Raw genomic sequence first — 13,661 nt, forward strand, 5'->3', positions numbered from 1 at the left:
CAGAATTTTAACTGTTGCTCAATAACATCCAGAGAGCGATCTGGCGCCATCGTCTGTTAACTGAAACCAGAATCTACTTTATTCAGAATGTTATGATTCAAAAATATCAGCAAACTAGGAATAGAAATATTGCTGGTAGAAGAAAAAAAGGAGTAAAGTTACCAAGAAAAAATCTTTAGAAATTTTCTGACTATGATTAATCTCAGAAGTCTTCCAGAAAAAAGTTTTTAAAAAATCCAGAAGTGGAAAATGTTCCTTATTCCTTATTATGATAGATAATATTATTATTTTTATTTCTCAGATTCAACTCTAAATTTCTGAGTTTTTCTAGCAAGTTTTCAACTTTTCGAAATCAGAAATTTCCAATTTTTTTTATAGAAAATGTCTGAAATTTCAGATCTTTTTTCTTGCGATTTTTTGACTTCTGGAACTCAGAATTTTTCTTCTTTTTTCTAGAGATTTCTGAAATTAATCTCAAGATATCTGAGGTTTCTGGTAGAAATTCTGTCAGGTTTGAAACCTATTAAAGACAAATTGAACAAACACAGAAAAGACAAGAGAGTTAGATTCTTTTGATCTCGCAAGGAGAACGGACAGAGATGTGTTTACAGTTACAAATCTCCAACCGCTCTGAAACACATTTGTCCACTCCTCTCTTTTTATTACTTTCAGAGTCCCTATCACAGAGAGCACTGCAACTCTAAGGGGTGGGGACAAAACACTTCATTATTTAGTTGCAGTGCTAATGACAATCACTAACTAAACACATGTTATCTTGCATTAAAACACAGAGTAAAAACAGAACAGGTCGTACATCTTCAAGGCGACGGTTCTACAGCTATCTAACAGCTCAAAGGAAGAAACAGTCCTGCTGAGCAATAAACCCTGTGAGCCCGGTTATCACTGCTTCTCTTCAGGGAGGCCCTCTTGTAGAAAGGAAATAAAGTAAATCAAACAATACAGAAACATTCTTTATGCTGAAGGAAAAGAAAACAATAAAGGCATATAAGACGGAACATCATATAAGTAACACTATTGTTATAAAGAAAACAACAAATATATGATAATATATATACATTTCAGCTAACAAATTCACTCCTATTTTTTTCCTCCTTCAGTTCATTGTTCAAACTGGTTATCTTCTGATATGAAGGAATTATTTACATAAAACCAGCTCCTATTTCTTACTGAAAAGTTGCTTGTGAGTTAGTTTAGTCTTATTTCAAGTGTATTACAAAATTTGCACTAGAAACCAGACAAAAATACTTGGTTAGACATTGCTTTTTTTGTTTTTGCAATGATTGGTTTTTGATTATCATCAAATAAAATAAAAGTTGCAATATGTATAAAATGTGCTGTACAAAAAAACTTGATGGTCTGGAATCACTTCTTCCCTCAGAAAAGAAACTTTTAATTAAAATAATATTTAGTTTGAGTAGTCATTAGCCCAATACGTTACTCCCATGAGTTGTCATTAGCTTTAGTAGCTGTTGGATTATTTAGCTGCAAGCTAAAATAAATGTTAACCTTTAGTTAACATAGCTGATCACTTCAAGGACTTTTACACTGCAAGAAGCATTTACCTACATTCCCACAAGTGAACAGTTAGTTAGTAGTAGCTAGGTCATGTAGTTATTAGAGTTAGCTTGGTTACAAGTTAGCTAAAATAGCTAATTGGTATTAGCTATTTGTTTGAGTAGCCTTTGCTTGAATAAGTGTTTACTTGGTTTTACCATAACCATTTTGTTTCTGAACTTTCATTACTTTACCGTCTGGTACAAGTTTAACAGTAACGATGCGTAAAATCCGAACGTTTAAAGTATAACGTTTTGTCTGAAGTGAACTCTGAACGGTACAAGGCAGCTTAGAAGATGCTTTGTACCAACTTCTAAGCTGGGAGGTGAGGTTATAACTCACCTCCCAATTGAGTTATAAATAAAAATAAATAACAAAAAAATCATGATAAACATGTTTTGTACTTCAATGTTTATGGATTTCAGGAGCCAAAAAGTGGCCATATTTACTGCATTAAATTATATAATTAATTTATGTGTTTGTCTCACATGTAACAAATTTAATTAATTGCAAAAAGTACTTTGAATAAGCTCAGGTGTTGCAAACAGCTGCTTTGTGGCCTGTACAGCATCTTGTTGTGTCCAACTAAAATGTCAATTAATCAAAAACACTAACCCTTTAAATAAAATACATAAATAAATCATAAACATAAATGACCTAATTAACAAATATATCAAATAAAATGTGCCAAAGTACAAATTTATAAATTGTGCAGACGCTAAAGTAAAACACTGATCCATTATGCGTTTTGTCCAGTGGCTGACTTTCTTTTTTATTAAGTATGTGTGAATTCATTTTCTTTTAATCCAGTGTAAAATAGGCTTACATAAAAAGGTGTTCTTTTTTTTTTTTTTTTTTTTAGAAATTTCAAGGAATAAATCAATCAATCAAATCAAATTTTATTTGTATAGCACATTTCAGCAGCAAGGCATTTCAAAGTGCTTTACATCATTACAAACACAGAAATACAATGCAACATAGAATCAATAATCAAAACACAGCATTAAGTCAAGTTCCATCAATAAATTTGTAATTGATTACATTTCAAATACAATTCTAAACAGGTGGGTTTTCAGTTGAGATTTAAAAGAAGTCAGTGTTTCAGCTATTTTACAGTTTTCTGGAAGTTTGCTCCAAATTTGTGGTGCATAGATGCTGAAAGCTGCTTCTCCTCGTTTGGTTCTGGTTCTGGGGATGCAGAGCAGAACCAGAACCTGAGAGGTCTGGAAGGTTGATACAACAGCAGCAGATCTTTAATATATTGTGGTGCTAAGCCATTCAGTGATTTATAAACTAACAACAGTATTTTAAAGTCTATTCTTTGAGCTACAGGGAGCCAGTGGAGGGACTTTAAAACTGGTGTTATGTGCTCTATCTTCCTGGTTTTAGTGAGAACGCCAGCAGCAGCATTCTGGATCAGCTGCAGCTGTTTGATTGATTTGTTGGACAGACCTGTGAAGACGCTGTTGCAATAATCAATACGACTGAAGATGAACGCATGGATGAGTTTCTCTAGATCTGGCTGAGACATTAGTCCTTTAATCCTGGAAATGTTCTTCAGGTGATAGAAGGCCGACTTTGTGACTGTCTTTATGTGGCTCTGGAGGTTCAGGTCAGAGTCCATCACTACTCCCAGGTTTCGGGCTGATCGCTGGTTTTCAGTTGTAATAACTGAAGCTGTGCATTGACTCTAGATCTATAACTCTAGATCTATAACTCTAGATCTTTAACTCTAGATCGTTCCTCTTTAGGTCCAAAAATAATAAATTCAGTTTTGTTTCTGTTCAGCTGGAGAAGGTTTTGGCACATCCACACATTTATCTGTTCTAAGCATCTGTTCAGTGATTGGATGGGGTCAAAGGTCACCTGGTGACATCGTAATGTAGAGCTGTGTGTCATCTGTATAGTTATGGTAGCTAATATTATTTCCTGTTATAACCTGAGCTAGTGGGAGCATATAAATATTGAATAAGAGGGGCCCTAGGATTGAACCTTGGGGTACCCCACATGTGACCTTTGACCTCTTTGATGAAAAGTTTTCAATTGAAACAAAGAAATCCCTGTTCTTTATGTAGGATTTAAACCAGTTAAGCAATGGACCGGAGAGTCCGACCCAACTCTCCAGTCGATTCAGTAATATGTCATGGTCAACAGTGTCAAAAGCTGCACTGAGGTCCAACAGAACCAGCACTGTGGTTCTGCCACAGTCTGTATTTATATGGATCACATTGAACACTTTTGACGAGGGCGGTCTCTGTGCTGTGTTAACCATGGAAACCAGACTGGAAGGAGTCAAAGAGGTTGTTTATAGTTAGGAAGCACACAGCTTTTTCAATAAGTTTGCTGATGAATGGGAGGTCAGAGGTCAGAGGTTGGCCTGTAATTCTGCATTAGTGATTTGTCCAGATTGTTCTTTTTTATAAGTGGTTTGATTACTGCTGTTTTCAGAGCCTGGGGGAAAACGCCTGATGAGAGCGATGAGTTTACTATTTGGATCAGATCAGCAGCAATAACAGGCAGGACTTTCTTAAAGAAATGTTCTAGAGTTATAGATCTGGGACATCCAGACAGCAGGAACTGGAGCTTAGTTGACTTATTATTTCCTGTAGGGTTTTATAATTAAGTAGTTGAAATTGGGTCATTTTTCCTGTATTTGTTTTGTTTGGGCACAGCATTGGTACTGACTTTATAGTGGATGTACAGATTAATCCTCTGATTTTTTGAATTTTCTCTGAAAAGAAGCTGGAAAACTGGTTGCAGGCAGCATTAGATTGGAATTCAGGCGGTAAATTCACAGGAGGGTTTGTGATTCTGTCAACTGTTGCAAATAAAGCTCGAGCATTGTTAATGTTTTTGTTTATGACATCTGCAAAGAAAGCCTCTCTTGCATGTTTTAGTGTTAAATGATAGTTACGTAGTCTTTCTTTATAGATGTCACAATGAACGTGGAGTTGAGTTTTACGCCATTTTCGTTCAGCCCTACGGCAGAGTTGTCTTGCAGATCTAACTGTTTGTGCATTTCTCCATGGAGATTTCTTTTTACCAGACACAACCTTCATTTTAATTGGGGCAATGGAATCAATAATATCTGAGACTTTAGACTGAAAATCATTTACCAACTTATCTACATCATTACAGCTTAAGGGTGAGGAAGAAGAGTAGATTTGATTAAAAGTTTCTGCCGTGTTTTCAGTGAGAGAACGTTTTGTGATGGTTGCTGTTTGTCCAAGTGGGTTAAAAGATAAAGAACTTTCAAAAATAACAGCGAAGTGATCCGACAGAGTGACATCAGTTACAGAGACATTGGAAATATTCACACCCTTACTGATAACCAGGTCCAGTGTGTGTCCTTGAGTGTGTGTTGCTTGTTTGACATGTTGTATTAGACCAAAAGTCTCTAAAATATTAGTGAGCTTTTTTGCCCCTCTGTCTTGGGGATTGTCAACATGAATGTTGAAATCACCAACAATTATTAAACAATCATAATCAATACATATAAGAGATAGAAATTCATTCAAGTCAGTAAAGAAATTCTCCACAAAAGTTGGAGTTTTGTATAGAGTTACTGTCAAAGTTCGTTTGTGGCCTTTAACCTAAATTCCAAGATACTCAAAAGAGGTGAAGTGACCCAAAGAGATTTTACTACAATTTATGGTATTCTTAAATATTGAAGCCACGCCTCCTCCTTTTTTGTGTTTTCTATTCTCACTGAAGAAATTGTAGTTAGGAGGCGCAGATTCAATTAGTACGATCGATTCATTATTATCATTCAACCATGTTTCTGTCAGAAACATAACATCGATATTATGCTCAGTGATGAAATCATTAATTAATAGAGCTTTAGCACAGAGAGATCTGGTATTTAAAAGAGCTAGTTTAAGTGACTTGGCGGTCAAGAGTTCTTCAGTCTGAGGTTCCTTTAGGCAAGGGAACAGTCTGATGTTTGAATTAAAACAGCTGTATTTTATGTTTCTGTTTCTTGTAAATTTTCTTGTAGTGATCCGGACAGGTAATGTCCTGTTCTGCAGTGCCGGGGGGCCAGACACATTCTGGAGCAAGAAGGGTGTAAAGATAAAGTCTGGACCCCGGCCTCAGACCTCAGAAACGCAGAGTGATGGATCCTCTGGGACGTTAGAGTCAGGTGGCTTAAATGAAGTGAGGTCTGCTACGTGAGTGCTAAGGAGTGACGTCCCAAGTACAACCTGTTGATTCATTCCATCTGTAAATTTAAGAAACTCCGGTCCAGAAGACATTTCTCCATGTGTATCTTGTGAATCCTGTGAATGAGTGGGTGAGCAGAGAGGGAGGGGAGAAGGAGGAAGGGAACCAGTCGCTCCGCCTCCAGTCGATGTTATATCAGCTGCTTTTGAAACTGTTTGTTCCTGATAAGCGGAGGGTTCCTTCCTAGTCAGAAATCCTTGAGCCTGTTCTTCTGAAGCGATGATCACGTTGCTGTCCTTGTTGATAAAATGAAAAGATTTGCAGTGAGCAGCTTTATCCCATGTTTATTAAGATTGTGTCCGCTTCTTCCAAAAACGTGAAAGCGCTGCCAATAGATCCAGAGGTTATCGATGAAGGTCACTGAGCTGGCAGAGCAGCTTTTAATCAGCCATTTGTTTATCATGTCCAGCCTGGAGTGTTTTTTGTCTCCCCATTGAGGTGATGGAATTGGACCACTGAGAAATAACTTCATTTTTAACTTTCCCATAGTGTTCAGAAGAATATTATAGTCCTTTTTCAGAATCTCAGATTTCTGCTTTGCCACATCGTTGGCTCCAACATGCACAACTAAAGACTCAATATCTGGCTGATCAGCGGTCAGCGAAAGAACTTTACGAGTTAAATCAGATACAGTGTCACCAGGAAAAGAAATCACTCTCGTTTTCTTGGGATTACAAACGTGACTGATTCCATTTAATGCCTCATCTCCAACAATAAGCACTTTTGGGATACCTTTCGTTTTCCTGGTAGCCGCTTTGCCCTTTGGGGCTTTGGGGGGTGGATGTGTTAGACTTGCCTCATTGTTGATGTTTGAAAGCGAGGTTTCACTCAGAGGCTCAGGCTGGAGTACAGAAAATCTGTTTTTCAGTGGGATTCCCACAGAGTCTGAATGTTTGGAGGCCCGGGCTGGTCGCTCTGTCCTTGGGAGCGGGGTCGGTGGAACCGTTTTGGTTGCAGCTGTTTGTTTTTTTTTTTTTTTGGTGGAGCAGGTGTTGAGGTTGAAGGTGGGTTTCGGCTCAGAGCCGGCCACACTGATTCGTCCAGGTGAGGGGTTCTCCCTGTCAGTCGCCTCATCTGATCTGCGATGTGAGACTTTTGCTTATATTTATGGCTTTTTAAATAAGCCATAAATATATTTCCCCCCTCAGAATGCCCCCCATAATAATATTTGCTTTTCATAAATATCTTTTTTTCTCTATTTTCAATAAAATATTCAGATCCAGTGAGTTTTTTTAAAGCATTTCTGAAGCAGTAAATCAGATCATCATGTCTGTTTACACTGCAAAAACACAAAATCTGACCAAGTATTTTTGGTCTCGTTTCTAGTTAAATACATTAGTTCACTTAATAAGACAAAACTAAGCTAAAGATAACCTTCCAGCAAGATATAAATATTGTTGAAAAGGTTCTAGTTCTAATATTTCACTTTATCTGCCAATGAAACAAGGACTTTTTCAAGGAATTATTGACTTAAACCAGCTCCTATTTCCTGCTGAAAAGTTACTCTCAAGTTAGTGTTATCTTATTTAGTGTGCAATAAGAAATTTGCACTAGAAACTAGACCAAAAATACCTGATAATTGTTTTTTTTGCAGTGTGAAGATATTTACACTGCTGCTTTTGTTTTGGGTTTTCTTTACAACAATTTTTTAAAATTCAACTAAGAGCTTCCATATGTGTGGAGTCCTGCTCATAGGTTCTGGTCCAGCCAGCGAATGTAGTTCCTCATACTTCTTTGTCCAACACTCGACATCATTGGCAGGTTCGCAAACACCATGCAGCCATGGAAACCGTCCTCGTAGTGGTCACTCGTCACCTCAACGCCAGCGTCCCGCAGCCGCCTGCCGTACATCAGTCCATCGTCCCGCAAAACGTCAAACTCGCACGTCATCACATATGCTTTGGGTGTTTTACCCAGAACCTCCTGCTCCGCCAGCAGCGGCGCCGCCCTCACGTCTATCAGCCCCGGCACCGCGCCCACCACGCCTGGCGATCCCTTCTCCTTAACGACCGGCTTGAAGTTCTTCTTGCGCTCGGCCGGCAGCAGAGCGGTCCAGTTCAGGTTGGAGCGGGTGGCGGCGCTGATGGCCCGCTCATCCAGAGCGCTGTGGTTGTTCACCAGTAGGACGGGCTCCAGGGAGGAGTCGGCGCCCAGGTACTGCAGCCAGAAGCGGGCCATGTAAGGCCTGTAGAGGATGGGCACAGCCTGGTTCTGCTGGTACGACGGCGTGTGGAAGTCGAGAGCCTGCAGCACTGGGTAGATCAGCGCCTGGGCTTTGAATTTCACCTGCAGAGAGTTATCCAGGCTGAGCTGCAGGGACAAAATTAAATGTACAAGTTTAGAGGAAGATTCCTGACCCAAACTGAAACGGGCCGGTCGCGGTAACAAATGTCACCCAGAAGTTATTGCGATTGTTGTTTGGAGACAATTTCCAAGTAATATGATGGGAATGGTACAATAATAATAATAATAATAATAATAATAATAATAATAATAATGCAACAACACATTCTCAAAGATCAATAAACTTTAAATTATAACAAACATTTAACACTGGAACAGGAGGACATTTTAAACAATCAAAATAAATAAACAAAACAGAAATTGCTAAATGAATAATGGAGTCTCTAAAGAAAATTGTCCATCAATAAAAGGGCTAGTTGAGACCAAATCACCAAACTGAGGACATTTGTCCTCACATGGGACAAATCATAGCACTTCCACTTTAGTTTTGCTTGCTGCTAAATTGGTCAAGTTTGTTCACAGGCAAGCAAGTGAGTTTTAAATGTTACAATTTAAACATGAGTTTCAGTTATAGATCTTCAAGCCATACCAATACTGATGTTTGACTACACGTGCTAATTAACTTAGTTAGCAACAAGCTTTGTTTTAAAGTTTTCGACTTGACAGAAGAAACTAAAAAGGTTTATTTACCAAATATTTTTGGTTTAATTTCTGGAGAAAATATCTTAGTACACTTGAAATAAAACTAATTTATAGATAACATTTCCGCAAAATATAGGAACTTTTTTACGTAAATAATTCCTTAACATCAATGAAAAACTACAAGTTCCTTTGGCAAATTATTTTATTCGTGACATGGGAAAAATATCTTTTTTAACTCGACAGTTAAGTCACATTCCACGGGCACTGCGCTGTTACCTAGCAACCCAAGCCCCGTTACCTAGCAACCTAAGCTGAGTCCCACTTGAAACAAAACAAAACTAACTAACAAGTAACTTTTCAGCAAAACACAGGAGCTTGTTTTAAGTAAATAATTCCTGAATTTTGAGAGATAAATTCACATATCACATGGTAAAAATGTCATGTTATCAGTGAATTTATCTGCTAATGGAACAAGAATTTTTAAATCGATATTAAGGAATCTTTGACTTAAAACAAGCTCCTATTTCTTGCTGAAACATTAATTGTAAGTTAGTTTTGTCTTATTTCAAGTGTACTAAGAAATTTTCACAAGAAACTAGACAAAAATATTTGTCTAGACATTGTTTATTTGCAGTGTTAGTGGAAAGACGGGGGTGTAGGACCTTCAGTTATTTCTATTATGAATTAATAAAGAGATAAATTAAAACGTGGATGTGCCTCTTTGTAATATTTGTGGGTTTTTTTACCTCCTGCGCCACAGCAGCAGCCAGGTTTCCTCCAGCGCTGTCTCCAGACACGCAGAGCCGCTCCGGATCGATGCCGTACTGCTGCAAGAGTTCAGCGGACAGGAAGACCCGCGACGCTGCCACGGCGTCGTGGTACTGATCTGGAAACACGGCCTCGGGAGCAAGGCGGTAACTATGACAGGATAAACACAACATGGCAGCATTTAAAGTCTAAATGATCGGACTTTTCTTGCTCATATTCCAGTTTCTGGGCAGAAATCATCTCACTGGTCTCATCAGTTCAACCGTGTCCATGACAACTGAACGAACCCTCTGTTTGTCGGACAGGACACAAACCTACCGTGAAGTTTACATAAAAAACCTCCTGTTTCATGAAAGCCACAGCAGCACTGCCGTTAGCAAGAAAAAGAAAATAAATTGGGTGGGTGTGCTGATTTAACTCCCGACACTCACTCCACAGACATTATGACAGCGTCCAGATCTTCCGCCATTTTCCGACAGAGAAGGTCATAGGAGCGCATCTCTGCAAAACAAAGACGGTAAAATTCATAAACAAGGAACATTGTGGTGTAAATGACAGATGTACTAAGTGCTTTCTATAATAATTTGACATTTCCTGGCATGTAAAGGAACAGCTGGTGCATAAAAACAGAAAAATGAGGTCATTTATCAACACTGAGGGAATATTTCATGGAAAATAAGAGTATAAACATCTCTACTTTGTTCCAGAAGAATCATGGAAAAACTACAGCATGTTGTTTCCTACAATGACTATGACTGATCCAATAGCAATAAATCAATTGATCACATAATAAATTAAAACATGCTCAATAATTTCCATTTGCATAATTTATCATTTTTCTCTTTTCTCTCTTTCTACCAAAACCTGGATGATAAAACTCTTCAGTCTTAAGTTTTGGTCTCAACTGGATCCTTTTTTTAAGGACTTTTCACTTTATTTATCTGTTGTTTTGTTTATTTATTTTGGATATTTCAAATGTCTTCCATCCCTTGTAAAATATTCATTAAACTTTAAAGTTTATTGATCTATGAGAATGAGTTTTTGCATCATTATCACCATTATTACTTGAATATGATCTCAAAACAACAACACTATAATTTATCGCAACAACTTCTGGGACCATTTATCGTCCAACAGAATTTGTTGTCATGACAGACATAAAGATGAGCGCTCTTTAATTTATTTTAAACTAAATAAAAAATAAAACCCTTTTTTGCCTCAAAATTAAGAAAATAATGTGAGGAAACATGAATTTACATATTGGTCAGCAAGATAACAGAAGGTTGGCATCTGGAAATGTCATGCATCCTTTATTCTTTTATAGAATCAGATATATTTTTAGACTAATCTAAGATGTTTAGGTCTAAACTTTTAATAAACCATGAAATCTTGAGATGTTTTGTTTTTAAGTCTTATATAAACGGCAGGTATTCCTAATTTAGAGTGAAAATATAACACAAACATTAAATCTGGGATTGAACCTACTGCCACTAGCGAGCGCCCAGCCTCCTCCATGGAAATAGATGACTCCTCTTCTCAGCCTGCTTTCTCCGTTTGGCTGAAACACGCGGGTGGGGACGCCTCCCAGGGTGGAGTCGGTCACGTTGACGGTGGGACTGGAGCGAGCCTCGATCACCTCCACCCAGGACACCACCCGGTTCAGCAGGTGAACACGGTGGCACACGCCCAGGGTGTGGGCCGCGTCGCTCTGAAATGCACAAGCAACCCGTGTTCACAACAGATCAATGCTAGAGAGTCTGGATTCAATTATATATACTGAAAGTTGAGTGGAAGGAAAAACGGTGGCACAAATAACACCCATTTAAGAGTGAGGAGCTTCAAACTCCGGACTGCAGACAATAGACTAAACCCCATAAACAGCGTTTTTGTTGCTTTTTAAAGCGTATTCTTAAGTATGGCATTAGATAAAGTTGATGGGAAAATATCTCAATTTCATAAAAAAGTGTTTACACTCGCTTTTTTGGCTTTTCTGAAAAAGAGTTAATGCCCAAAAGGGGGTATTTGCTGAAGAAGTTCTGACGTAGCGAATTCCACTAGTTAGTCTGTGCCTTACCAGAGGCACAAAACTTGTAAAAATGTCAAAATTTTTAATTATTATTTTATTTTTACAGCCAAAATCTGACAAAATGATGCTTTACATAGCCTGGTTGATTCACTTCAAACCAGAAAATGGTAAAAAAAAAAACAAAAAAACACCTAATTTGTATTTTCTTTTTTGCGACATTTTAAAATTTGGTTAGAAATATAGCTCCAGATAATCCAAAATAATCACCCTGTTAGAAACAAATCCACAAGTTTCACTTTTTACATTAAATCACTAAAATAAACAAATTTATAACGTAATTAAAACTAAATAAACTTTCAGCGACATTTTAATTTATAGAAACAAAATGGATGTGAAAACTGCGTGAAAACGTTCAACCCTCTGTTGAGTAACAGGGTGAAATCACTGAGCAGGCTGTCAAACCTGTCCTCTGAACACAGGAAAACCTTGTTGCTCTTTGCTTACAAAGATCTAGACGCAGCATCGTCTGCTGAAGGCCATTAGATTACCGTCTGTGGAGGCAGGTTACCATCAGTAATGCGGTCAAAGGAGTTTTTCACATTATTGCAGCATTGTGTGCTTTCTGTTTGGACCTCCTGGCAATTTTCCCCAATAATACAATAAATCGACAAACATAAAAAAGAATAATTATCTGATGCATTAATAACGATTTGAATTTGAGGTTCTTATTTATCATTTTTATTAGGATGCATCACTCAGTTCCTCTTTGACCAGCAGTTTAAACAGTGTGAAATTTGGCTTTTTTGATTATCATAAAATGCATTTAAAGTAAATATTTGCATCTCTGTCAGTTTGTAAAATGCATAATCAGCCAGTCATTTCATGCACTTTCTTTCCAGCTCAGTAAAAAACGGATTCAGATTAGAGACAGAATTGAAAATTAAGATGATCACAATGTTTCTGTTGGACTCAAGAATCCACAAGCCCACATGTGTTGCATTTAATAAATAGATTTCCACATGGTTCAGTGTTTAAAACACTAAAAGCATTTTTGCAAGATCTAAAAAATTTCAATTCAATCATCTTAATTAAAAATGTACATTTTTCACACGAGAAACTACAAATACCATAATTCTCTAACAACAACACCAGTTGTAACTGTAAAATTAACGGAAATGAAACGTACAGGTGTTTAAGTTTGGTAACCTTAGTGTTAAAATACATGAGTCACTTTTCCACACCGGAAAAAACACCAACCAAAGTAGTATTGAAACATAAACGGGCCAGAAAAAACAGAAATCCCCATAAGCTTTAATAAGAAAAATTTGTGCACAAATATGAAACAACCCCCCAATTTATGTACTATTTTAGCTGAGGTTTTTTTGTTGCTCTTATTTTGTATTTTCCGATGCGATTCTATTTTAATCTCTCCAAAACTTGATTTAGACAGCTCAACTTAGTAAAAATCGCGTTAGTGATTTATTATTTAAACCCACAAGCAGGTGTTTACTTGACCTGCGCGGCTTTAACCTGTAAAACTTAATCCCGGCTGCGGCGGATCGCTACCTGTCCGGTGGTGTTCCACCGCATTCAGCGCATCTCTCCGCCACTCACCGCCCGCATGAAGCTCCGGAACAGCGCGTCCAGCAGCATCAGCTTCCACGGCTCGCTCACGCCGCTCGGTAGCGGCAGGTACACGTAGTAGGCGGCCGCCGCCAGCAGCACGGCCCCGGCCAAACGGAGCCTCATCGCGCAGAAGACGAAGGAGGAGTGAACCTGCCCGGGAGAATCATACGGCACTGCCCGCTGTCAGGTCGCCAACTGTCGGGGAGGAGGGAGCGGAGCAGGTCAAGTACACCTCGCTGCAGCAAACAGAAAGGGGCGGGGACGGACCACTGTCAGTCTCATACCTTATATGGAAATGGGACTATTGCATACAACGCCTTTCAAAAAACCCAAGTCCACTTTCAACATTAAAAATACAAATTAAATAGTAAAGAAATGGCTACAAAACGTGATATGTTCCTTTTTTATTTTTAAATCTTTATTTAAAATTATATTAGTAACAAACAATCTAAAATAAGCAACAATAAGGAATCATTATGGAGATGTATTTATCTATCCTTACACCCAATCTATCGCAAACAGAAGTCATAAAACATAAAGCAAATCAATATTTTGGAGA

The 13,661-nt window shown here is 38.0% G+C and overlaps 1 protein-coding gene across 1 annotated transcript; it reads right to left on the reverse strand.

Moving 5' to 3' along the window:
- Positions 1–5,665: 5,665 nt before the first annotated feature.
- Positions 5,666–13,283, reverse strand: LOC102230417 (neutral cholesterol ester hydrolase 1-like). Its single transcript, XM_023330089.1, has 5 exons — positions 13,091–13,283; positions 10,936–11,158; positions 9,882–9,951; positions 9,429–9,600; positions 5,666–8,106 (listed from the first exon to the last, which is right to left on the reverse strand). The coding sequence occupies exons 1-5, from the start codon at positions 13,223–13,225 to the stop codon at positions 7,486–7,488; spliced, it is 1,221 nt and encodes a 406-aa protein (XP_023185857.1). The 5' UTR covers positions 13,226–13,283; the 3' UTR covers positions 5,666–7,485.
- Between the last annotated feature and the right edge of the window lie 378 nt (positions 13,284–13,661).

The sequence above is a fragment of the Xiphophorus maculatus genome, unplaced genomic scaffold (genome assembly GCF_002775205.1).
Source record: "Xiphophorus maculatus strain JP 163 A unplaced genomic scaffold, X_maculatus-5.0-male Unplaced_Scaffold_BN000184F, whole genome shotgun sequence".
In the NCBI taxonomy this organism is placed as follows: Eukaryota; Metazoa; Chordata; class Actinopteri; order Cyprinodontiformes; family Poeciliidae; genus Xiphophorus; species Xiphophorus maculatus.

Excerpts from the sequence above, each read along its gene's own strand:
- LOC102230417 (XM_023330089.1), bottom strand. The coding sequence starts at position 13,225 with ATGAGGCTCCGTTTGGCCGGGGCCGTGCTGCTGGCGGCGGCCGCCTAC. Across the intron at positions 9,952-10,935 it reads CTGGGCGCTCGCTAGTGGCA|AGATGCGCTCCTATGACCTT; the intron begins GTAGGTTCAATC and ends TTTGTTTTGCAG. Across the intron at positions 9,601-9,881 it reads GCTGTCATAATGTCTGTGGA|TTACCGCCTTGCTCCCGAGG; the intron begins GTGAGTGTCGGG and ends ATCCTGTCATAG.